Source organism: Palaemon carinicauda, chromosome 13, assembly GCF_036898095.1.
Source record: "Palaemon carinicauda isolate YSFRI2023 chromosome 13, ASM3689809v2, whole genome shotgun sequence".
NCBI lineage: Eukaryota > Metazoa > Arthropoda > Malacostraca > Decapoda > Palaemonidae > Palaemon > Palaemon carinicauda.
Window position 1 is genome coordinate 25,944,048 of NC_090737.1, and position 26,340 is coordinate 25,970,387.

At 42.5% G+C, this 26,340-nt stretch overlaps 2 protein-coding genes across 3 annotated transcripts in view; one reads left to right on the forward strand and one right to left on the reverse strand.

The window, feature by feature from the left end:
• The window catches only part of LOC137652232 (sodium- and chloride-dependent GABA transporter 1-like), a 483,785-nt gene that overhangs the window by 182,158 nt on the left and 275,287 nt on the right, over positions 1-26,340 (reverse strand). The window lies entirely within an intron of this gene.
• The window catches only part of LOC137652234 (vesicle-trafficking protein SEC22a-like), an 81,908-nt gene that overhangs the window by 33,548 nt on the left and 22,020 nt on the right, over positions 1-26,340 (forward strand). Inside the window, exons 4-5 of the mRNA XM_068385474.1 lie at positions 15,904-16,146; positions 21,459-21,583. Of these exons, the coding sequence (XP_068241575.1) occupies positions 15,904-16,146; positions 21,459-21,583 (368 nt within the window). The remainder of the gene's footprint in view (positions 1-15,903; positions 16,147-21,458; positions 21,584-26,340) is intronic.

Consider the following 26,340-nt stretch of genomic DNA (forward strand, 5'->3'; position numbering starts at 1 on the left):
GTCTCCGACCGTTCAGCGTTGCCCTATTCCCTTCCCCACAAACATAACAGCGCGACTGCCGGGAATGAGAAAGAGGGCAAGTTTCAGGGGTTTTAAGATCTCGAAACTTCCAGCACTCATTAATGAAGACTCCTCGGAAGGACCCTTCAACCTCTTTCCTTTTGGGGAAATTATCGGATAGCGCCTTGGTCATGGCTGTGACCAGGCTTTTGTTCCAATGTTCCCTTCGTGACCTGCGGAAGCCCCCTGGGTTTCTCTGGGGACGTCCTCCGTTTCGATCGACCCAGGACAATGGACAACGACTGCTTCTCCCCTGAAGAGAATAATTGTAATACCAGACAAACTTCCATCATCGAGGGTCAAGTTGACTTTGGCCAGGGCTCCAAGGTTAGAGGTTTCCCCTGTAAATCCATCATTGCCTCTACCCACGAACGCCTCGCCCGCTAACTTGAGTGGTTCTCATAAGGAAGAGTCAGTTTCTAACTTTCCCCTTTTGTCACCGACGGTAAAACCCCATGAAGAGAACTCCGTTCCACCCTTGGATCCTGTAGAGGGTCCCAGTTCTCTACCTGCCAAGAAGGTCATCACACCCAGACCTTCTGTTTTAGAAATCCTGTTTCCCTCAAAAAGGGAATCAAAGGATTCTAAGACAGTGCCAAAGTCCTCTTCCAGGACTCAAGAGACCCACAGAGGGGGTCAGGAGCCAAGTCAGCCTTCCTGTTGACAACGCGACCCACCCTGAGGCGAGACCTCGGCAGTGGATGGTAATATCGCTGCCACCCCAGCTTCAGACGGTGACCAGAGGGAGTCAGAACATGCCTTTTGGCTGGTTCTGACCACCATAAGGGCCCTCAACAGGTTACCAGACCCAGAGACGACCCCACAAGAAGGCAAAGACACGGTCCTAGACCGTGTCTTAGGCACCCAAAAGCCTCCAAAGTCCAGTGCAGCCCTGACCTGTTCCCGGGGGTTGAGGGTTGCTCGGCGTAAGATTGACTCGCAGCTTTCACACTACTCCGTGCCTTACCGCTCAAACTCGTCCAACAAACTCCTCCCACCTTCAAGTATCGACCAGAGAGGTACTATGAGGTTCTGTACGAACCTTGCTCGACAAAGTCTCTACATCAGTCCCTTGAAGAACTGACCAAGAGTCTCTCTCTAGAGAGGCAGGTCCCGTTCTCGGCATCGAAGATCGTTAACCAAGAGAAGGTCATGAAGTACGCCATGCAGGCAACTTCATGGCTGGATCTTTGGTTGGGATCTGTGGGAATCCTGGGACGGACCGAAGATTTTTCTGAGGAAAGTACTAGGAAGGCTATGGAGACGTTTCTTCTCTCTGGTACCTGCACCATAGAGTTTCTGCCCCACCAGGTGGTGAACCTGTGGGTCGATACCATCTTGAAGCGAAGGGATGCGGTGGCTGAGAGATTCCACCAACAGGTCCCTAATGCTGAGATCACTAGGCTGCTGAGAGGTGGAGGAAGTCCAACATGCACTCCCTTCTTCGCAGGGCCCTGACATTGCTGCCGTACAGACCTCCAGTCCCTCCAAAGACCAGCGAACTGAAAACTTCTGCAAGTAAGATGGCAGTGAATATAAAGATGACTGAAAAGCCTTTTCCTGTCAAGGACCGGAAAGGCAGCAAATCCAGCTGTGGGGGAAAACAGCAGAGAGGTGGTGGTAGATGCCGCAAATGCTACAATAGGAGATCCCCCTGCTTGTCCACCAGTGAGGGGATGCCTACAAAGCTGCTGGAACAGGGGGATACAGCTCGGGGCTGAAGCCTGGATGGTCTCCGTGATTCGTTCAGGGTATTGCGTTCTGTTCATCTCAATTCTCCCTCCACTGACAAAGAATCCAGTGCTTATGAGCTCCTTTGCAATGGGATTATCAAAGGGGCAGGCCCTCTGGCTGAAATCCAGACCATGTTGGAGAAGGGCGCTCTCTAGGAGGTCCTTGACAGGCCCCGAGGTTTCTTCAGTCGACTCTTTCTTGTGAAAAAGGCGTCTGGAGGCTGGAGACCAGTCTTCGACCTCCCGGCGCTGAACAAGTTTGTTGTACAGACTTCGTTCGTCATGGAGACGGCAGACACGGTCAGACTAGCGATAAGGCCACAGGACTCTATGTGTACACTTGCTCTAAAGGATGCATACTTCCAGATCCCAGTCCATCCTTCTTCAAGGAAGTATCTAAGATTCAACATCGAAAATAGAATATACCAGTTCTAGGTGCAGCGGTTCTGCCTTTCCACAGCACCTCAGGTCTTCATAAGTGTGTTTACCTTGGGCTCACAGGATCGGCATCCATCTCCTTCGTTACCTGGATGACACGCTTATCCTAGCAGAATCGGTGGCAATCCTTCTTCAGCACCAAGACAAAATTCTGAGGATTTGCCCAGATCTGGATGTCATGGTAAACCTCAAGAAGTCATCCCTGCTTCCCACTCAAAGACTGGTATACCTGGCCATGATATTAGATACCAAATTACACAAAGCCTTCTCATCAGACGACAGGATAGCGAAGCTGAGGAAAGTCGCAAGACCTATTACCAGACGAGTAGAATTCCTAGCCCAGAAGTGGCTGTCTCCTCGGACACCTGTCATCCTTGGCCCGTCTAGTTCCCAACGGTCTCCTAAGGATTCGATCACTCCAATGACGCCTGAAATACAATTAGAATCAGTCCTTCGATTCGCCAAACACACTGATCCCCATGGGACCAGAGGGAAGGACGAACCTCGGATGGTGGCTGGCAGACGAGAATCTGCTGAAGGGTGTCGATCTTCTTGTCCTTCCTCCCGATTTGATGCTGTTTTCGAACGCATCAAAAGAAAGGGGGAGGGGGGGCACATGCTACAATACACGGCCTCAGACCTTTGGTCAGAGTCCGAAAAGTACCTTTACATAAATCTCTAGAGATGAAGGCTGTATATCTGGCTCTTCAAGAGATCCACCAGTTCCTGGTGGGTCACTCGGCAGTGGTGATGAGCATCAAAACCACCATAGTGGCATACATCTAAAAGTAAGGAGGTACTTTTTTGCAGCCCCTATCCCATCTAGCAGTAGAGATACTGAGGTGGGCAGAAGTCCACTTGGTCTCACTATCAGCTCGCTTCATTCCCAGCAAGAGGATTGTGCTTGTCGACAATCTGAGCAAAGAATCGCAGATAGTGGGTTCTGAATGGTCTTTGGATCATCTGAAAGCCAACAAAGTCTGGACTTTGTAGGGTTCTCCTACGGTGGATCTGTTTGCATCGGCCCTGACCTTCAGGCTCCCGTTGTACTGCTCCCCAGTCCCAGACCCCAAGGCTCTCTGGCAAAACGGTGGGACAACATCGACATTTACGCATTCTCACTGTCCTGTCTGATGAGAAGAGTACTCAACAAGACCAGAGCATCTGTCAATTTTTCAATGACCCTCATAGCTCCGCTATGGAATCACGCAGAATGGTTCCCGAACCTTCTGCGGCTCCTGACGGAGCTACTAAGAGAACTTCCTCCACGACACAATCTACTCAAACAGCCATATGTCAACTTCTACCACAAGGCAGTAGCTTCGCTACGTTTTCACGCCTGGAGACTATCCAGCATCTCCTCACTCTGAGAGGATTTTTGCAACAAGTTGCAAAGAGGATGTCTGGATATCTGCGAAAGCCATCAGCTTCAGTTTACCAGGCAAAATGGAACATCTTCTGTCGTTGGTGTCGAGGAAGGGGTCTTTGCGGGAAGGAATGCGCCTTTCAGTTTCAGCGGTCAAAGGCTATTGCTTAGCCTTGAGTCTTGCCTATGAACTAAAAGGAATGGACATTTCCTCATTGCTAGAACTTTCCCTCCTCATACGAAGTTATGAACTTGAATGTCATCAGTCAGAAGTGAGACCTGCCTCGGGCAAACGAGTTGGTGAACTTCATGGTCTCTCGTATGATGTCACCCATTCAAAGGGGTGGGGAGAGGTAAGCTTCAGCTTCATCCCCGAGTTTGTTGCAAAAACTCATAATCTGGGGGGTTCGATCCCAGATTCGACTCCTTCTGGGTAACGAGTCTCCGGTCTGTAACCGAGGACCCAGATCATCTGTTACTATGCCTAGTAAGGTGTTTGAAGCTCTGCCTCAAGAAAACAGCAGCAGCTCGGCCCAGAGTGCCCTCACTTTTCGTCAGCATTATTATTATTATTACTAGCCAAGCTACAACCCTAGTTGGAAAAGCAAGATGCTATAAGCCCAAGGGCTCCAATAGGGAAAAATAGCCAAGTGAGGAAAGAAAATAAGGAAATAAATAAATGATGAGAATAAATTAACAATAAATCATTCTAAAAACAGTAACAACGTCAAAACAGATATGTCCTATATAAACTATTAACAACGTCAAAAACAGACATGTCATACATAAACTATAAAAAGACTCATGTCAGCCTGGTCAACATAAAAATATTTGCTCCAACTTTGAACTTTTGAAGTTCTACTGATTCAACTACCCGATTAGGAAGATCATTCCACAACTTGGTAACAGCTGAAATAAAACTTCTAGAATACTGTGTAGTATTGAGCCTCATGATGGAGAAGGCCTGGCTATTAGAATTAACTGCCTGCCTAGTATTACGAACAGGATAGAATTGTCCAGGGAGATTTGAATGTAAAGGATGGTCAGAGTTATGAAAAATCTTATGCAACATGCATAATGAACTAATTGAACGACGGTGCCAAAGATTAATATCTAGATCAGGAATAAGAAATTTAATAGGCCGTAAGTTTCTGTCCAACAAATTAAGATGAGAATCAGCAGCTGAACACCAGACAGGAGAACAATACTCAAAACAAGGTAGAATGAAAGAATTAAAACACTTCTTCAGAATAGATTGATCACCGAAAATCTTGTGAGACTTTCTCAATAAGCCAATTTTTTGTGCAATTGAAGAAGACACAGACCTAATGTGCTTCTCAAAAGTAAATTTGCTGTCGAGAATCACAGCTAAAATTTTAAAAGAGTCAAACAAATTTAAAGAAACATTATCAATACTGAGATCCGGATGTTGAGGAGTCACCGTCCTTGACCTACTTACAATCATACTTTGAGTTTTATTAGGATTCAACTTCATACCCCATAATTTGCACCACATGCACTAATTTTAGCTAAATCTCTATTAAGGGATTCACCAACCCCAGATCTACATTCAGGGGATGGAATTGATGCAAAGAGAGTAGCATCATCTGCATATGCAACAAGCTTGTTTTCTAGGCCAAACCACATGTCATGTGTATATAGTATGAAAAGTAATTGGCCAAGAACACTACCCTGTGGAACACCAGATATCACATTCCTATACTCACTATGGTGCCCATCAACAACAACTCTTTAAGATCTATCACTTTAAAAATCAATGATAATGCTAAGAAACGACCCATCCACTCCCAACTGTTTGAGTTTGAAAACAAGGGCCTCATGATTAACACGGTCAAAGGCAGCACTAAAATCAAGGCCAATCATACGAACTTCCCGACCATAATCAAGGGAATTCTGTACTGCATCGGAGATTGTAAGCAGAGCATCACATGCTCCAAGGCCTTTACGAAAACCAAATTGCAAACTAGGGAATAGATGATTACCTTCAGCAAACCTATTAAGACGTTTTGCCAGAAGACGTTCGAAAACTTTAGATAATATGGGAGTTATGGAAATTGGGCGGTAATCAGTGGGACTTGAGCTACCACAAACACATTTACATAGAGGAGTAACATTACCAATTCTCCAACAAGTACTAAAAGCTCCTCTTCTTGCTAACTTGCGCAAAATAACAGATAACTTTGGAGCTAAGAAATCTGCTGTCCTTATAAAAAATAAAGGAAAAATGCCATTTGGGTCTACACCTCCATAAGCATCAAGGTCCATCAACAGAGCTTTAATCTCACAAGATCGAAAAGCTAAACTAGTTAGTTTAGCCTTAGGAAAACAGGAATGAGGAAGTTCAAGTTTTTCATTACTCTGTTTACTGTCAAAAACATCAGCCAAAAGGGTTGCCTTTTCCTTTGGACAGTGAGTGAGTGAGCCATCTGGTTTAAGTAAAGGAGGAACTGTTGCATCTACACCAAAGAGTGCAGATTTAAGGGTAGACCACCATTTATGTTCCCGAGTTGTACCAGAAAGGGTTGCTTTTATGGTCAAATTGTACTCCTTTTCAGTTGAGGCATAAACTCTCTGAGCAAAAGCTCGAAGCTGAGTATAGTTGTTCCAGGTCAAATCTGATCTATTACCCTTCTTAAGATGATAGGCCTCCTGCTTCTCCAAATAAGCACATCTACAATCATCATTGAACCACGGTTTGTCCTTCACTCGGTACCTTAGCACACGAGAAGGGATACGCCTATCAATTATGTTGACTAGATTCTCATTCAAAGGGACAACAGGATCTACACTACTATATAATTGTGACCAATTCAAGCACAAAAGATCATGCAAAATCCCATTCCAGTCTGCTTGGGATTTCATATAAATGGGCAGAAACAAGAGGAGGATTACAAAAAACACAATCTCCGCATGGATTCGCAGGGTCATTGACCTTGCTCTGAATCCCAATCCTCCTCCATCACGTTGTCCCAGAGCCCACAATGTCAGGGGCGTAGCTACGTCCCTGGCCTTCAAAAAGAACAAATATGTGATGCAGGTATTGTAAGCGGGCGTATGGAAACACCAAACTACTTTCACTGCCCACTACCTGCAAGATGTGACATAGAGGAACCTTCATACATTCTTTATTGGTCCTGTAGTACTGTAGCTGCACAACAGCTGGTTTAATACTTCAAGCTCCTTATTGGACAAGTAGCAGAAGTTTGAGGGCATTAGTTACCCAGGTCTTAGTCTGAATGAATGAAAAGGAATGTGTGGCTCTTTTCCTTTCTTCATCCTCCTCTCCCTTGGGGAAATAACCATTCAGGGTCCTCTGCACAAGCTGACCTCAAACCTTTGCAGGTAAACCATTGCTCCCTTGTGTAACCTAGTTTTGTCCCAATACTGGTGCGTCCCCATACCCTGGCGAAGTGAGGTGGTATTGGGAATGTCTCGGTCTCCTCGGTTATTTCCTACAAGACTTTGAATAACTTTTACCCTGACAAGCCACATTGCTAGTACTTCATCACACAGCTTGCGTAGGCCGCAGACCATGCTTAGCAGGTTTAGGTAGGTGTTAGGACTGCCTTATTTGTGCACTAACCTGCACAATAAGGAGTACCCCCGGGTAAGGCCAAAAGCTATAAATAGCGTTAGTTTGTATTCCAGTTACATAACAAATGACAAATTTGGAAATTATTTTTATTTTTTCAATATTAATCTTACCCGATGATCATGTAGCTGTCAACTCTGTTGCCCGACAGAAATCTACGGTCGGGATACGCCAGCGATCGCTATACAGATGGGGGTGTACACAACAGCGCCATCTGTGGTCAGGTACTCCAGTACTTCTTGTCAACACCACCTCAATTTTTCCTCTGTCGTGCCACCGGCTAGACCTACATGGATACGCTGTTGATTCTGGAGTTATTGTTCACGATTTGGTGATGTATTTGCTCTAGAGTTTAGCCTTCGCTATTCAGGAAGCTTTATCATTAGCTTAGCAAGTTTTTGGAATTAATTTGATTTGATTTTGGTGACGAAGAGAGTATGAACTCTCTTTCACTTTTAAATGGCCGACCCTTCCCTTAGACGGAAGTGTTGGTGTCGAAGAGAGTATAGACTCTCTTTCTTAATTTTGCTTAACAAAGTTATAGATTTATTTTATATCTCTCCGCCTTTTATAGGCCTCTTCGATTAACTTCCTTTTATTATAAACTTATTAAAATTAATTTTTATATTTGTTTATATGCGACCTTTCCTAATAGTAGGCGGTCTTATCTTGGAACCGAAGTTAATTAACATTGAGCCCGTCATTTCGTTTTTACCTGTTAACATTTTATGCTATTTTAATGTTTTTGAAAGAATTTCTTTGATAGTCTCGTACTGTTTTCAAAGTTGAACTAACGTTTTGTTTTGTCTCTGCAGTTGTTGACGTTCAGAACGTTCAACTTGCGCTCTATCGTTACGATAGAGAGAGAGTATTCACGGTTTCACGTTGCAGTAAGAGTAAACCGATTCTAGCGTTTTGTTCATTCTTTCTTAGCTTAAATGGTTTTTAATTCTTATAAAGGAACTTTTTATTTGGGAAATCTTTCAGTTTTTTTCCTTTAACAATATGTTTTAACGATATATATAATTGGGCTCATCTCTCAGGTTCTAAGTCAAGAGAGAGAGAGAGAGAGATAGAGACGGAGGGAGAGAGAGGAGGATAAACGTTTCGTTCAAGCGGGTAACGTTGTTATCGTTTTTGCTCTTCTCCCTAGTCTCTTTAGGGGAAGAAGGTAAACGTTTCTAGAGTTTTATTCTTGTTCCCAGGCTTTATGCGGTGAGAGATTTTAAACGTAGTTTATTTGATCTAGTGTTTAGTCTCTTTTTCCAGCCACTGAATTATTTATCTTTCATTATGTTTTTCTGTTACATTGTAATACTGTTTTCGCAATTACTAACTTTTAATGAAGGATAGAATTGCGTGTTTCAGGTACAAACCACTTAAAGTTTCGAGTTCAGTGAAATAAGTGCAAACAGAAAATCAAAAGTGATAAAGTGATAAGCGCAAAGTGTTACAGTGTTGCGTTCGAGGGTTCGTCTGTTCGTGCCAGTTGTTCGCCTAGTCTGGGACCTCTTACAAGCTCCCAAGCCCAGGGGAGAAGTAACGTCGAAGGACTTATGGGTTCATCAGGCCTTGATCGACGAACAGACGTTTCCCTCCGTGGTTTCGGGTGTAACCAACTCACGTAGCCGACGTGATCACCCCACCCACACAAAGACGAGAGAGCCCATTTATTCCTCGTCTGCGGAAGAGGTTTCTCGCAGAAACCATGGACCAAATCTTGCAGCTTTTAAGTGCAAGTCGGTCCCTTCCGCGCAAGTCCAACTCCTAGGTGTAGCCATTAGCACTGGGTCAGTTCGGACTTGCTGCAGTACGACAACTGCACACCTCCCAGAGAGGCAAGGTGGTACCGCAACAGGCAGTAACTCCGTCTGTTGCCGCACCAGCTGTTTTAGACCCTCAGTCTCAACGGACAGTAGCTCCGTTTGTTGTTGTCTTTCATAGACCCTAGTGGTCCATGCTGCAGACTATACAGTCTCAGCTTGCTCCTTCATACAGGAGTATCATGCTGGAAGGTTGACAATGTAGCCTGTTAACCTACAACCCGCCGAGGTTGTGCGCTCAGCAGATACTGCGACTGCCTGCTCCCACCCTCCACATGTGAGAGCTCCACCTCCGATGCGCAGTCCACCCTGCCAGACGCATGTTCTTGCTGCGCCTCCTGCTTTCATGCGTGAGTTGCCGCATCGGGAGTTGCCGGGTTCCAGCACTTTGAGGCAACCTCCTCAACCCATGAGGCAGGAGCCTCATGCTATGCGGCAACCTCCTCTACCCATGAGGCAGGAGCCTCATGCTATGCGGCATCCTCCTCAACCCATGAGGCAGGAGCCTCATGCTATGCGGCAACCTCCTCTACCCATGAGGCAGGAGCCTCATGCTATGCGGCATACTCCTCAAACCATGAGGCAGGAGCCTCATGCTATGCGGCATCCTCCTCAACCCATGAGGCAGGAGCCTCATGCTATGAGGAGCCTCATGCTATGCGGCATCCTCCTCAACCCATGAGGCAGGAGCCTCATGCTATGAGGAGCCTCATGCTATGCGGCATCCTCCTCAACCCATGAGGCAGGAGCCTCATGCTATGCGGCAACCTCCTCTACCCATGATGCAGGAGCCTCATGCTATGCGGCATCCTCCTCAACCCATGAGGCAGGAGCCTCATGCTATGCGGCATCCTCCTCAACCCATGAGGCAGGAGCCTCATGCTATGAGGAGCCTCATGCTATGCGGCATCCTCCTCAAACCATGAGGCAGGAGCCTCATGCTATGCGGCAACCTCCTCAACCCATGAGGCAGGAGCCTCATACTATGCGGCATCCTCCTCAACACATGCGGCATGAGCCTCATCCCTTGCAGCATGAGCCTCATCCCATGCAGCATGAGCCTCATACCATGCAGCATGAGCCTCATCCCATGCAGCATGAGCCTCATCCCATGCAGCATAAGCCGCATGCCATGCAACATGCTCTGCATACCTTACAGCATGCTCTACATACAGCATGCTCTGCATACAGCATGCTCTGCATACCTTACCGCATGCTCCTCAGTCACACATCTTTGGTTGTTGCCAACTCACAAGACTGTCAAGCAGTTTCATAACGTTGCCTTCTGGTCTGCTGCTTTTGCACCAGTGAAACCCTCACTGAGAGAACTTAGCTTTTCTCGGATATGGTTCCTGTAGATGAGAAAGTGCTATTCTCCCTCCTTCTGATATTCCCTTGAGGACTCTGTCATTTGGAGAGGAGCCTTAAGCTGCTTAGCCTCCTATGGACTTTTATTTAAGCATAACATGCTTCCAGGGAGGGTAATGGTTCCGCTTCAGTCACTAACCCCGTCTGTTGCCACACCTGCTCCCATAGACCTTGAGCTTTGTTGCAAGACATGCAGTCCAAGCTTAGTCCTTTTTAGAGGATTTTTTTGATTACGGAGTCAGTGTGTCACTGGGAAGACGTTCAACAACCAGCAGAAGTGACTTGTTGTGACGCAGTGCGGCAACCTCAGCAACCCGATAAGGAGTTGTCTGTACGACCCAGACAGTCTAGACAGTTTCGGGTTGTCGCTGTACTTCCTCGCTTCCCCATGGTTGACAGTTCACAGACTGTGCAGCAGTACCATGATCTTGTGTCCGGCTCCGTCAGACGACTGGCTTTTAAGAGCTCCCACAAGTCGTCGCTGTCTGGAGATTCTCAGATGGACTATGGATCTGACCAAGGAACTGGGCCTCCTGGTCAATTTTGAGGAGTCCCAGCTCGTCCCATCCCAGACCATTGTCTACCTGGGTATGGAGCTTCAGAGTCGAGCTTTTCGGGCTTTTCCGTCGGCCCCAAGGATCTACCAAGCCCTAGAATGCATCCAGAGCATGCTGAGAAGGAACCGATGCTCAGTCAGGTAGTGGATGAGTCTAACAGGGACAATTTCATCGCTGGCCCTGTTCATCGAGTTAGGGAGACTCCACCTCCGCCCCCTTCAGTATCATCTAGCTGCTCACTGGATAAAGGACATGACGCTAGAGACGGTCTCAGTTCCTGTTTCCAAAGAGAGGAGGTCTACTCTCACGTGGTGAAAGAACAGCTTTCTTCTCAAGGAAGTCTACCTTTGGCTGTTCAGAAACCCGACCGCCGTCTCTTCTCGGACGCATCAGACACGGGCTGGGGTGCGACTTTGGACGGACAGGAATGCTCGGGAACATGGAATCAGGAGCAAAGGACACTTCACATCAATTGCAAGGAGCTGTTGGAGGTTCATCTGGCCTTGATAAACTTTAAGTCCCTCCAGCTTAACAAGGTGGTGGAGGTGGACTCTGACAACACCACAGCCTTGGCTTACATCTCCAAGTAGGGAGGGACTCATTCGTGGAAGTTGTTCTAGATCGCAAGGGACCTCCTCATCTGGTCAAAAGATCGAAAGCTTACGCTGGTAACGAGGTTCATTCAGGGCGATATGAATGTCATGGCAGATCGCCTCAGCCGGAAGGGTCAGGTCATCCCCACAGAGTGGACCCTTCACAAGAATGTTTGCAGCAGACTTTGGGCCCTGTGGGGTCAGCCAACCATAGATCTGTTCGCTACCTCGATAACCTAGAGGCTCCCGTTATATTGTTCTCCGATTCCAGACCCAGCAGCAGTTCACGTGGATGCTTTTCTGCTGGATTGGTCCCATCTCGACCTGTATGCATTCCCGCCGTTCAAGATTGTCAACAGGGTACTTCAGAAGTTCGCCTCTCGCAAAGGGACACGGCTGACGTTGGTTGGCTCCGCTCTGGCCCGCGAGAGAATGGTTCATAGAGGTACTGCAATGGCTGGTCGACATTCCCAGGACTCTTCCTCTAGGAGTGGACCTTCTACGTCAACCTCACGTAAAGAAGGTACACCCAAACCTCCACGCTCTTCGTCTGACTGCCTTCAGACTTTCGAAAGACTCTCAAGAGCTAGGGGCTTTTCGAAGGAGGCAGCCAGAGCGATTGCCAGAGCAAGGAGGACATCCACTCTCAGAGTCTATCAGTCTAAAGGGGAAGTCTTCCGAAGCTGGTACAAGGCCAATGCAGTTTCCTCAACCAGTACCACTGTAACCCAGATTGCTGACTTCCTGTTACATCTAAGGAACGTAAGATCCCTTTCAGCTCCTACGATCAAGGGTTACAGAAGTATGTTGGCAGCGGTTTTCTGCCACAGAGGCTTGGATCTTTCCACCAACAAAGATCTACAGGACCTCCTTAGGTCTTTTGAGACCTCAAAGGAACGTCGGTTGTCCACTCCAGGCTGGAATCTAGACGTGGTCCTAAGGTTCCTTATGTCATCAAGATTTGAACCTCTCCAATCAGCCTCTTTTAAGGACCTCACATTAAAAACTCTTTTCCTCGTGTGCTTGACAACAGCTAAAAGAGTAAGTGAGATCCACGCCTTCAGCAGGAACATAGTTTTCACATCTGAAACGGCTACATGTTCCTTGCAGCTCGGTTTTTTGCTAAAACGAGCTTCCTTCACGTCCTTGGCCTAAGTCGTTCGAGATCCCAAGCCTGTCCAACTTGGTGGGGAACGAACTGGAGAGAGTACTTTGCCCAGTTAGAGCTCTTAGGTACTATCTAAAAAGGTCATAACCTTTACGAGGACAATCAGAAGCCTTATGGTGTGCTATCAAGAAGCCTTCTCTTCCAAGGTCTAAGAACTCAGTTTCTTACTTATTCAGGCTTCTGATTAGGGAAGCACATTCTCATCTGAAGGAAGAAGACCTTGCTTTGCTGAAGGTAAGGACACATGAAGTGAGAGCTGTGGCTACTTCAGTGGCCTTCAAACAGAACCGTTCTCTGCAGAGTGTTATGGATGCAACCTATTGGAGAAGCAAGTCAGTGTTCGCATCATTCTATCTCAAAGATGTCCAGTCTCTTTACGAGAACTGCTACACCCTGGGACCATTCGTAGCAACGAATGCAGTAGTAGGCGGGGGCTCAGCCACTACATTCCCATAATCCCATAACCTTTTTAACCTTTCTCTTGAATACTTTTTATGGGTTGTACGGTCGGCTAAGAAGCCTTCCACATCCTTGTTGATTTGGCGGGTGGTCAATTCTTTCTTGAGAAGCGCCGAGGTTAAAGGTTGTGATGAGGTCCTTTAGTATGGGTTGCAGCCCTTTATACTTCAGCACCTAAGAGTCGTTCAGCATCCTAAGAGGACCGCTACGCTCAGTAAGGAAGACGTACTTAATAAAGGCAGAGTAATGGTTCAAGTCATCTTCCTTACCAGGTACTTATTTATTTTATGTTATTTTTGAATAACTAATAAAATAAAATACGGGATACTTAGCTTCTTTGTTAACATGTATGCTGGTCTCCACCCACCACCCTGGGTGTGAATCAGCTACATGATCATCGGGTAAGATTAATATTGAAAAATGTTATTTTCATTAGTAAAATAAATTTTTGAATATACTTACCCGATGATCATGATTTAATTGACCTACCCTTCCTCCCCATAGAGAACCAGTGGACCGAGGAAAAAATTGAGGTGGTGTTGACAAGAAGTACTGGAGTACCTGACCACAGATGGCGCTGTTGTGTACACCCCCACCTGTATAGCGATCGCTGGCGTATCCCGACCGTAGATTTCTGTCGGCCAACAGAGTTGACAGCTACATGATCATCGGGTAAGTATATTCAAAAATTTATTTTACTAATGAAAATAACATTTTCCTAAGGATACAAACCTTAGCTATTTATACATACTTGTCCTCCAACCCTGTCCCCCATCAAAGTCCTACCTCCAAGCAAAGTGAAGCCCAGTTACATGTGTGTGAGTGAGGGGTGTAGCTAGCTACCCCCGTACCCCCTGCTAACTAGCGGGATGGGTAGTTAACCCTCGCTAAATTCTAATGGCTCGTCCTTTCAGCTTTGCTGAAAGTAATGCCCATATAAATAGTTAAGGTTTGTATCAGGAAAAATACAAATTACTTCCAAATTTTTCATTTTCTTTTTCTTTCAGAAAGGGAATGCTGGCTGTTGATCATTGTAATGTGTAGCAAGACACTTGCATGTGGAAGGAAGACTTTACATCTGGTTTTTGTTAAACCAGCTATAGCTCCACACTATCCCTGTGCTTCTTGCTAGGGGTGGGATTAATCACAATCATCCCTGTGTACTGAGTGTAGGTCATGGCTTCCAATGCAATGTTAGACATGTGCTTCAAGGGGGGTAGGAAGAGAGCTCTGCTGCTCCTGCTTGGTTGGTGCATCTGCTACTGTCACTCCTGCGCTTGCAGCCCTGGCTAGAACCCCAGGGAGTATGCATCAGCAGCAAGGAGCCCTGCTTTCTGAGCTACATCACTAAGCTTTCAGGTTCTGGTGGTTTTCAAGGTTCCCCCAATGTTTGCCACACCCCATCGGAAGTTGGAGGCTCTTCACTGTGCTACCACTGACACCGAGTGTGACCTAAGGAGGTTTTGGCCTCCTTAGGCCTTTGAGGTAGGCTCCCCAGTGCCAGTGTCTCCCTAGGTAACGCCAGTGGTGTAGGGCGTGATCTGTGTGTCCCTGTTGTTGGTGGCTCCTATGATGTCTGCAGTGGTTCCCCCTCCCTGGATGTAGGGCAGCCCAAGGGCTGAAAGAATGTGTTTTCCCAGTGGTGAGGAGTATCTCTATGAATCTCTCCTAACCTAGTCACCACTTTCTGCCCCCACTTCCCCTGTGCATTCATGCCGACACTTGTGCCTGAGAGGTTTTGTGGTTTCTTTCCCTTGTAAGTGTGCTACTCCTCCCCCATGACTGTATCCACAGTATTGTGGCCTCTCCCCCCTATGACTGTATCCACAGTATTGTGGCCTCTCCCCCCTTAGGGGAGCAGCGTTGTCTGGGTCTTTCAGACTTCGACACCTCAGCTTGCAGAGCCTTATGGGAGGGTTGGACCTTCCTCATCTTCTTCTTCAACTTCAGCTCTGTTTACACATCTAAGAAGTAGAGGAGGTTGAAGAAGTCCAATTAGCTGTAGTCGTAAGAAGGGCTTCTTTTGACACACCCTTGCTTAGGGGGTTAGATAGCCCCTGAGTGACTCACAGCACTATGTTTTGGACCCCCGGTGCTGGGGCTCGTGTCCCTTGATACCTGGTAGCTAAGCTGGACAGGTGTTACAGTTCTGTGCTTCAGCTCCTAGGGGCCGCAGCTTGGAGTCCTGGATATTCTAGTGACCAGGTCTAACTGATATCAGCTCCATAATTTGCCCCCAAACTGGGGCAGGTCTGTGACCCCAGAATCCTTTATGTTACACTTCCCTCCTCAACTACCCCTCTCAGTCCTGAATAGGTTTTAACAAGGTAATGTGATGGGGCTCCTCGTCCTCACTTCTACCTGTCGTTTAACTGCTTGTTAAACGATTCAATAGCCGTCTAGCTAGCGCTAAATATAGTCCTTACTTATAGGGACTTAGGTTTGTATAGCTAGGAAAAATACAAATTATGTTAAAAATCTGTGATATTTCACTTATAATTTGAATGTTCGATCCTTTCATTCATGGAAAGGGAGGAGAGTTTTTACTTGTTTACTTTGTGCATCTCTCTCTCTCTCTCTCTCTCTCCCTCTCTCTCTCTCTCTCTCTCTCTCTCTCTCTCTCTCTCTCTCTCTCTCTCTCTCTCTCTTCTCTCTCTCTCTCTCTCTCTCTCTCTCCTTAATAAATCATAGAATATGTTTATTTAGTATATTTTTATTTATGCAGATAGCTTCCTACAAAGAACGAGACACAAGTATAATAGTGCTCGAGCAATTGCAGCTCGTTTGAACTTGGCAGATATGAGCACAGATCTAAATTTAAATCCTCCCACGTATATCAAAATGAGTAACTTGGAACCACCTCCACTGTCTCAGCTCCCAACTCCATCTTCATCTGTGCCACACACACCTGTAAATATCCCCAATGGAAGTGTATCAAATGGTGTTCTCGGCAAAGATACCACAACAGGTAATGAAAAACAGAATTTTTTGGTAGTAATTTGCATGATTTAGGACTTGAATTATTGTCATTATAGGAAATATTAGCATTACTCTTCATTACATAGACATCATTAGTGAAATTTACCTAGGTTACTGCTTGATGAACTGTACAGTATTTACTATTTTCTTGTTATTTTTTTTATGTTTAGTTGAAATGTTATGTAGAATAAAAAAAAGATAAATCACTTTTCACTTAAAAAGTTAGCAAGTGATCATAAAATACAGTAATTTCATGAAGTCTTCCCTTTTATTTAGACAATCATTGTTTTTTATGAATCATAATCTTTCAAGACATTTCTTATTTCTTCTTGATCATTATTTTATGGGAAAGAGAGCAAGATGAGCGTAGCTGACTGAGTCAAGCTTAGTCACTTCCTGGAGAGTTTATTGATTTGCTTAAAGATAGCAAGGATAAATCAGTTGCTTGAAAAGTGAAAAGTTAAATGCTTGAGTGAATGGTGAAGAAAACTCTGTATTTGATTCAGGAATGGTAAGGAGAGGTAAAAGAACCTATTTGTCCTTGGTGATGCTGCTTTTATAGTGCCTGTGGCATTGTAAAAATAGTCTTTATAGGGATTAGAATTTATAGAACTAGCAGAGGGAATTTTTACTTTTTTAGTAGTCTGAACTGAATCAGAGTTGAAATCTCAGTCACGCTATGAGTAATAAACGCCTTAGAGGTGGAGATAGCCAGACACATTTGTGATTTTCTTAAGCCATACTACCATTTACCCATAAGCCTTTATAGATTTTAGGGGCTCAATTTACAAATTCTTAGAAATAATTTTTTCTCCCCAAACCCATTTCTTATAATACTTGAACTATTCATGTACAGGAGTACATGCTGCATGACAAAAGCTAGGAAAAATATTCTTTAGGGAAAAGATTATGCAAAGAAAATATTTTAAAATCCAATTATATTGAGTTGGTAAGGGAAGCTGCAAAATTGCTCAAATACTAGAAGCCTTAAAAATTACTTGAATACAGTACTTCATGTCATCAAAGCATTCAGACTTGATTTGATAAAGTCTCAAAGTTTTGGCTCCATGGCTGTATCTTGAGAAAGTACCATACATAGTGGAACTTGATGAATGATCTGGAAGCTTGTTTATGTAAATCCTGTGAGAAATTCTGTTTAATATTCCAGTTCAAAAGTGTAATGATGGAATGATTGCCAGTTGCATAAAAGTTGAATTTTAAATATCAAATCTTATCAGTCTGTGAATATTAAAAGTATAAGATGGAAGAAAGCTTTCAGACAATTTTTACTATAGTGAAGAATCTCGGTTTCTCATATCATCCTTTCCACTTTTTAACCATGTGCTCATTGGAAACATAATCCAGAACAGCATCTGGTTCATATAGAGATATCTATGTGGCATGACATGTCTGCCCTTGCATCAAGAATTGCGAAGGGGCTAGTAGAGACCTAATGCACCCTAATATCAGGATATCACTAGACTTGTAAATCTTGCCAGATTTTCAGTTGGTTATCATCCTCTCCACGCATTCTTAGTCTATCCCTTGCTTGTTATTTATTGCAAAAGTCAACATTATTATCCCAAAGGTAATTAGCAAGAGGACAGATGGACCACTTTTTTGTGTCTTGTTAAGACAGGCATGAAAAGGAGTTTGACAACTGACTTTTAGTGATCTTGAGAGTTGTTTGTTGGGATTTCAAAAATGATGCTTGTGTAGATTTTTAAAGTTGAGAACTAGACTTGTTGGGCAGTCCTCAATGATGATGGAAACCTTTATTCTGTATAGATTTATTTTCTAGAGATTGCAGTGCTTAAAAGAAATAATTCATTGATGAGAATCCAGCTTTCATGAATCACAACCTTTGGATGCTGATGGAAAAACTTTGGAAATTTTTTTTCCAGAACTCGTGATGGAAATCCTAAATATTCCAAAAATAATCAGCTTGTTGGCTAAATGAATAGGAGATGGGATACATTAATACTGATCCCATGGTTTATATCAACTGAGCCAGTGATTTCCAACTATGTTACTAGTTGTCTTATACATGTCAGCCCAAATTAAATATATGGTTTTGCATCTTAATTTTGAAATAATCATCTTGAATCCAATCGATATTGGTGACAAATTAATGGAGAGCTGATAATGTGTGTCAGGAATGCTTTGACTATCTCTTTATGAGGACTCTTGTTAGTAAGTGTATCAAGGTCATCAACGTTTTCATCGGTGTCTAGCAAAAGTTCATAGAAGCTGACTTAGGGACTCTCATCTTCTGGATCTTGAACAGGGTCGACCGCTACACTTAAGTCATCATTAATGGCGTGTTGAAATAGAAATAACATATATTGCTATCCAAAGGGAGTCTTGGTGGCCTTGAGGAGATTAGAAAATTAAAGTTGGTTTGATATTATTGCCGTGAACAAATTGAGTGACCTTATATGAAATGTAAAAATTTTTTTTAAGATATCTCACCCAACCTGTAGCCCAGTCATTCCCTAACCATAGATTTCGGAGCAAGGTGGTGGGGGCGGGGAGAGCAGCTGATATTTTCAGCGGCGGAGTCAATAACTCCTATACCAATAAATATATTCTGAAGAAATTTTAAGGGATTATTTAGAAATATATAAGCTTTGTTTCCTCCAATTTTCATGTTCATACCTGTATAGGCATGCCCTGGCTGTCACTTTTGTTCATAAGTGACAACTTTTAGCTGAAAACTTAATGAGGAGAAGCAAACTACTCCTAGAGTTTTACGGATATCCAAATGATTTTCATAGGGTTTGATGGGTGTTATGTGAACTACATTCATACCAATTTTTGCAATGATACTTGCCATAGAAAGCCACAATAGCCATTTTTGGATAACCACGGGAGGCCAATTTTTGGCGGCGCCGTAAATTTCTCGTAGAATACTTCACATATCTAAATAAAATTTTCAAGGGTTTATGGGATGGATATTTACTTTGTCCCTACCAATTTTCATGTTATGTGCCATAGAAAAGCCACAGCTAATGTTTATTTTGGTATGGGTTGAATGATTATTTTTGGCAGTGGAGTACTGTACTGTAAATTGTTCCTAGAATAATTCAGCTGATATTTTTGGTGGCGGGGTCAATCACTCCTATACCAATAAATATATTCAAATGAAATTTTAAGGGATTACTTAGATATATATATAAGCTTTGTTTCTGCCAATTTTCATGTTCATACCTGCTATATGCATGCCCTGGTTGTCATTTTTACTCGTAAATGACGATTTTTAGCTAAAATCTCATTGAGGAACCATAAATTACTCCTAGAGTTTTACAGATATCCAAATTATTTTGATAGGTGTTTTGTGAACTACTCTACATTCATACCAATTTTCGTATTGATACTTCCCGATTTTCTGTGGCACCGTAAATTACTCTTAGAATACTTCACATATTTAAATGAAATATTCAGGGATTTATGGGATTGATTTTTACTTTGTCCATACCAATTTTCATGTTGATATCTGCCATAGAAAAGCCACATCAAACTTTCATTTCGGTAAGGGTTGAATGGTTATTTTTGGAGGTGGAATAAATTTTTCCTAGAATGATATCTAAATGAAAATTTCAGGGATTGATGGGGAACGTAGATTCTCTATTCCTGCCAAATTACATTATAATATCTACAATTGAAAAGACAGCTATCATGTAGCCTTCTTAAATATGATGATAAATGTAGCAACATTACAATGAATTGCGTGTTAGTGAGCGACATCAACGAGGGACAATGCCGATCTCATAAACAATATCTGTCCTGAGTTCAGCTAGTTTTAGGAGTAAGGTGTAAAAGGTAAATTAAGCTTTGAAATTGCATCAATTTAGCCATTGAAAGTATTTGTTTCACTTATACATAGTCAAGCAAGTGGGTAATGTTGGGGAAATCCATTTATACATTTCTCAAACTGCTCTTCAAAAATGTAAAGTTGTGCCCTATTCACAACACTTTAGCTTAGGCAGTGGATTACCCAGTGAGTTATCTGTTCTTCCATTGTATTGGTATCCCTGATGCTTATTATCCATAGAGTTCACTATTCATGAAGACCTCCAAACTTAATACCCATGGATAAGGAAGGCGTATTGTAAATCATAACAACGAACTTGATACTCCCTCTTTGTGTCCTACCAAAAGTTTTCTTCAGCATGAAAAGTTTCATTTCTGTTTTGAAATAGAAGAAAAATGTCATCTGTGAAGCAGTAGTAGAAGTTTGCCCGGGTTTTCAACGGAATTAAGAACTGGTGTAGTTTAGTGTACAAAAATATGTAATTTGCTTAGCTCTGTATGCAGACTTCCATTGGCAGAAAAATAAAGACATCATTAGTAATAACAGAAAGATAGTGACGGATGTTAACCTGAGCTGCTAAATTGAAAGCTAATGAACACAGCTGTGATATTTCAGTTGAGGAACTTTAGACTGAAGACAGGAATAAATGGTCTTAGCAAAATCATCCAATCATGTCAAAACTAAGGAAGTCACAGACATGGAGAGTAAGAAAAAATTCTAATTAATATATATATAGTGGCTTAAACAAGTTAAAAAGATAGCAAAGGTTTAAAAAAAATAAAAATTCAAGCCTTGCTTTATATGAATTTTCAGCTTGATACTTTTGTTAACTTTAGGATTCATCATAATTCAGTTACCCTACCCCAAGTGGTAATAGTTACTGGAATGGTAAATGGTATTGTATATTTTTTTAAATCTTAAGACACTTTATGAGATTTTAAATCCATTGGTGTTTTTGAGTTTGTTGAAGATTCTGCGAGATGCTAAGACATACTGCATAATAACGAAGGTCTCTTATATCACCTACACTGAAATCTTTGGTTTAACCTGGCCCTTATTCTAAACTTGAAGCTTTGTTTTCATTTATTTGTAAGGCAGCGAGATACAGGCAGTCCGCCAACTGAGAGGGAATTGCATATGAGGTATTGGTTGTTACTACACTTTACTATAGATCTTAAACTACATGTAAATACCTGAATTGCTACATCATAGTGTGGATGGTATTTATGGTTTGTGTAAATTAGTGGTGCATATGCTATGAAATATTGAGTGTTTTGAAACTATTTCATATTAAGGTTAAAAGTACCAGCCTTAATTGTATATAGTGTAGTAATTAATTCTAAAGAAAATTATACAGTATACTTTTTTGGGTTATTGCGCTGTATTAAAATTGCTTATATATTTTTCAAGTGGAAATTTTTTTATAAGTTTTTATAGTTTTTCCCTAGATATGAATTTAATTTGTTTCTTTCTTTTTTCTTCAACAGTTGGTGTAGCGCTGAGATTACGCCCCATTCCATGGTATGGGTGGGTTGCAATTATGCTCTCTATACCTTGCACTATGCTTGACCTGTACAGAGGTGCAGTTGCCATCAGCATGTCCAATTTAGATGTATGTATACCCTTGAGCTGCAAGCCATTTTGAAAAGAAAATGTTGTAGTTTAATATTACGATTATAGGGACCCTTCTTATTTCTATTTAGAGTTCAACATTTTTGGCAACTTAATGCCATAACTTAGCAGACTACTTATGCATGTCTTCAAAAAAAAATATGGTGTGCAGAAGCCTGGCTGGTTTACTCTTGAAAGATAAGGTTGTGGTAGAGATAAATTTCTCTTATTTTCTGCCCTTTGAGGAATGAAGACAATATGGTAGGCCCTTAACATTTGCAAAGATAGAAAACCATTGAGTTTTTAGAAATGAAATTTGCATAAAAGCTGTAAAAAAGGTAAAAACCTAAAGTATTTGTTTCCTCGCTTATAATCGAATCTGCAGATGTCAAACCCATGAATGATAAGAATCATATCATGTAATATAAAACTTTTTTAAAACTTAACATAAATGAAGAAAATTATTTATAGTATCATAGTAAGATGCCTTATTTTTTAGCAGTATATTTTCTACTAAATCTTTAGAATTCTTCAAAACAAGTGTGGAGTAATTTGACAGTCAAATGTTTAATAAATATATAAGTTTTTATTCAATTCCATCAAGCAGCTCTATATAATTATAGTTAATAAAAAAATAAATAGAAACCAACTGAAGGTGTAAAGAATAAGCTATGTGTTTTCCTTTTTGTTATTCTAGTAATATCAATGTAGATAAGGAAAAACTAATCTTAATTGTGAATGGTCAACAATTTATGGCTGCAATGTTAAGGTAGATGGGATTTACAAGATTGAAAAAAGACAAATGTATGGTCTGGTGAAATAGATGGAGGTAGGCCATTGGCTTTGCCTTAAAACAGGCTTGGTGTGTATGCAGAAAATTCTACTCCCTTTGCTTCAGTCCCTCCTCTTGAGTGTAGACCTGTTGTTGTTGCATCTCTCGACAAAGATCTAGCTAAAATTGTGTGGTGTTTGGGGAGGAAGATCAACCCTAAAGAAAAGTATGATTGGTGTCAGGTCTAGGACTCTCGATTATCCCCACCCTTTTATTTAATTTTCATTAACAATGTTACTTTAACTAGATACAGCTCATTCAAACTTATAGGTGCTGTATCTGACTTGTCTATTTCTCAATAGCACAAAATAAATTGTACTTTATCGGGAGCTCTCTATCCTGAGAAAGGTTTTACATTTTTTATTCTTCCTTATATTTGGAGATTTTTCTTGTCTCGTTTACTACAGCTTACTCTCCTGAATTATTATTATTAAATTCCTTATCCTTGATATGAACATTAATCTCTGTCATCATCATTCAATTACCTCATTTTGCATGTTTGACATAATGTTAAAAGAAATACTAAGTCTTTTGTATTCAGACCTTTCCATACTATGTCATCTACTATGTATTACTAGGTTAATTGAAAAATTTGTTTGCTTTTGCCTAGCTCAATACAGTACATATTGTAGAAGTTTTTCCAGATATGACCAAATTGTGTCATGGTCTTCCCAATCAAATAGTTAAATTGGGGGAACTTCTGAAGATCACACTTAGTGCAAATTCATTTCTTGAGCAAGTTGGCATAATTCTCATTTCATAGTTTTATCTGTAACTTATTTTTTCAACTTTGTTATTTATCTTAATTGGTGTTATTTATCTTAATTGGTATTATTTTTTTATTCCTATTTTATAGTTTATTCTTAATTTTTCTGTTTCTTTTCCATGCTGGGCTGCTTTCCTTATTGGAGTCTTAGGACTTGTAGTACTACAATCTGATTTTTTAATTAAGGTTGTAGTTTGTATTTTAATGAGAGTCTATCTATCTATCTACCATGGCACGTTTCCCAATTTTGGGAGCTAGCCAACATACAAAAAGAAACAGAAGGGGATTTTTCTTCTCGTTCCATTTTTCATGACGAGGTGCTCGGTCGAGTTTGGTTGGCACTGCAAGGGTGCCACAGCCCACCCTCCCCTGTTTTCCACTACGAATGAAACTTCATATGCAGGGCCTATCGGAACTATGTCACAATCATTTTCCATTCATTCCTATTTTTAGCACACTTTTGCCTCTCTCACATCCCTTTTGTCACCTAGGGTTTTCTTCATTCCATCCATCCACCCAAACCTTGGCCTTCCTCTTGGAATTCTCCCATCAACTCTTGCATTCATCACCTTCAGCAAATGGCCATTTTCCATCCTCTCTATAGGGCCAAACCACCTCAACACATTTATATCTACTCTAGCTGCTAATTCATTTCTTACACTCATTCTCACCCTAATAACTTCGTTCCTAATTCTATCCAATCGAGAGACACCAGCCATACTCCTCACACACTTCATATCGAACGCATTCAGTTTCTATCTCTCAATCACTTTCATTCCCCACAACTCCAATCCATACATCACAGTTGATATAATCACTTTCTCATACAGAATTATCTTTATATTCATCCCTAACCCTCTATTCTTTACTACTTCCTTCACTGCCCCAACTTCACATCATTCACTCTTTGAAGTACAGAACATCTACAAACTCCACCATTTCTAGTAACAAATACTTAAACTGATCTACTGCCTCAAGTAACTCTCCATTCAACATGTCATTCAATCTACCACCACTCTCCCTTCTCGTGCATCTCATAACTTACTCTTACCACATTAACTCGCAACTTCCTTCTCTGACACACCCTTCCATACTCTGTCACTAATCAACACAGCTTCTCCTCCTAGTTTGCAACCGATACAGGATCGTTCATAAACAACAATGGGTTCATCTCCCACTCATGATCACTCTCATCTATCACTTTCCATCATCGACCAAGGACTCGAGCATTCACCTCTCTTACAGCTCCATCAACAAACAAATTGTACAACTATGGCAACATCACTCATCACTGTGTCAGCCCCACTCTAACTGAAAACCACTCACTCGCTTCATTCTTTATCCTAACACATGCTTGCAACAACCTTCCACCAATTCCATATAACCTCATCACATTCCACATCACTTACCTATCAACCTTGTCATAAGCTTTCTCCAGATCCATAAATGCAACATATTCCTCCCTACCTTTTGCTAAATATTACTCGCTTATCTGCCTAACTATAAAGATCTGATCCATACATCCACTACCTCTTGTAAAACCACCCTGGATTTCTAAGATAGCTTCCTCTGTTTTATCCTCAATCTTATTAATCAACACTACCATGCACTTTCCCAACCACGTAACAAACTAATACCCCCAGAATTACAACACTCATGCACATCTCCCTTACCTTTGTACAGCGTAACAATACATGCACACAACCAGTCCACTGGCACCATTACAATACATGCATACAACCAGTCCACTGGCACCATTACAATACATGCATACAACCAGTCCACTGGCACCATTGACAACATAAATATATATTAAACAATCTCACCAACTATTCCAGTACAGTCACACCTCCTTCCTTTAACATCTCAGCCCTCTCACCATCCATAACAGGTGCTTTTCCTGCTCTCATTTCATCTAGTGCTCTCTTTACTTCCGCTCTTGTAATCGCTAATTTTAAATATTTAACTTAGCCGGTGAATTTATAATAGCTGCAACTCTGTTGCTCGACAGAAACATACATAAAAACTCGCTAGCGATCGCTATACAGGTTGCGGGTGTGCCCACCAGCGCCAACTGTCGGCCAGATACCACTCTCGATGTAAACAAAACCTTCAATTTCTTCTCTGTCGACGTGTCGACAAAACGTACTTTACTCGCTGTTGAACCTGGAGTTTTTCCCATCATATTTGGTGAAGTACTTTAATTTGGTTTGAGCTTTTGCAGTACAGGTGTTTTTCTTCAAATAAATCCTTGAACTCTTTTTTGAATCGGATTAATTGTTGATGACTTAGATCGTTTTTGGAATTTTCCCTTGACTAATTCAAAATGGCTGACCCTTCTCAAGTTCCCAAGTTTAGAAAATGTAATGCTAGGGACTGTCATAGGCGTCTTCCAAAGGCTTCTCTCGACCCTCACACTGTTTGTTCCAATTGTCGGGGTAAAACCTGTCAATTGGAAGATCGGTGTGAGGAATGCGTGGGCCTTTCGGAATTCGATTTTCTCGAATTTGATAAATATACACGCAGACTAGAGAGAGATAGGGTAAGGAGAAGTTCTTCTAGGTCGGTAGATTTTTCCTCTCCACATGCCCCTGAACCTAACCCTTCCCCTGTAGTGGTTGTTCCTAATCCCCCTCCTAGCACTCAGGAACCGTCTATGCAAGATATGATGCGTGCTATCCATGCCTTGGGGGAGAGAGTTGAGGCCTTAGCAAGTGACCGGAATCAACTCATGGCGGACGTAAAGGAACTCAAGTGCCAAAGTGCCACGGCGGAAAGTGTCAAAGTGCCTAGTGTTACGCAAAGTGTTGTGAACAGTGTTGCGCTCGAGGGTTCGTCTGTTCGTGCCTGTCGTCCACCTAGTCCGGGACCTCTTGCAAGCTCCCAAGCCCAGGGGAGAAGCAATGTCGTACGACTCATGGGTTCGAGAGGCCTTGATCAGCGAACAGACGTTCCCTCTATGGTACCAGGCGTATCTCTCCAAGATCGCCCCTACCAACGTAAGACGAGAGAGCCCTTTTTTACCTCGTCGTCCGAAGGTGTTTCTCGTAAGAAACCTTGGACCAAGGTCTCCAGACCTTTAAAGCGTAAGTCGGTCCCTTCAGGACAAGTCCAACGTCCCGGTTGTAGCCACTGGGACAGTTCGGACCCGTTGCCGTCA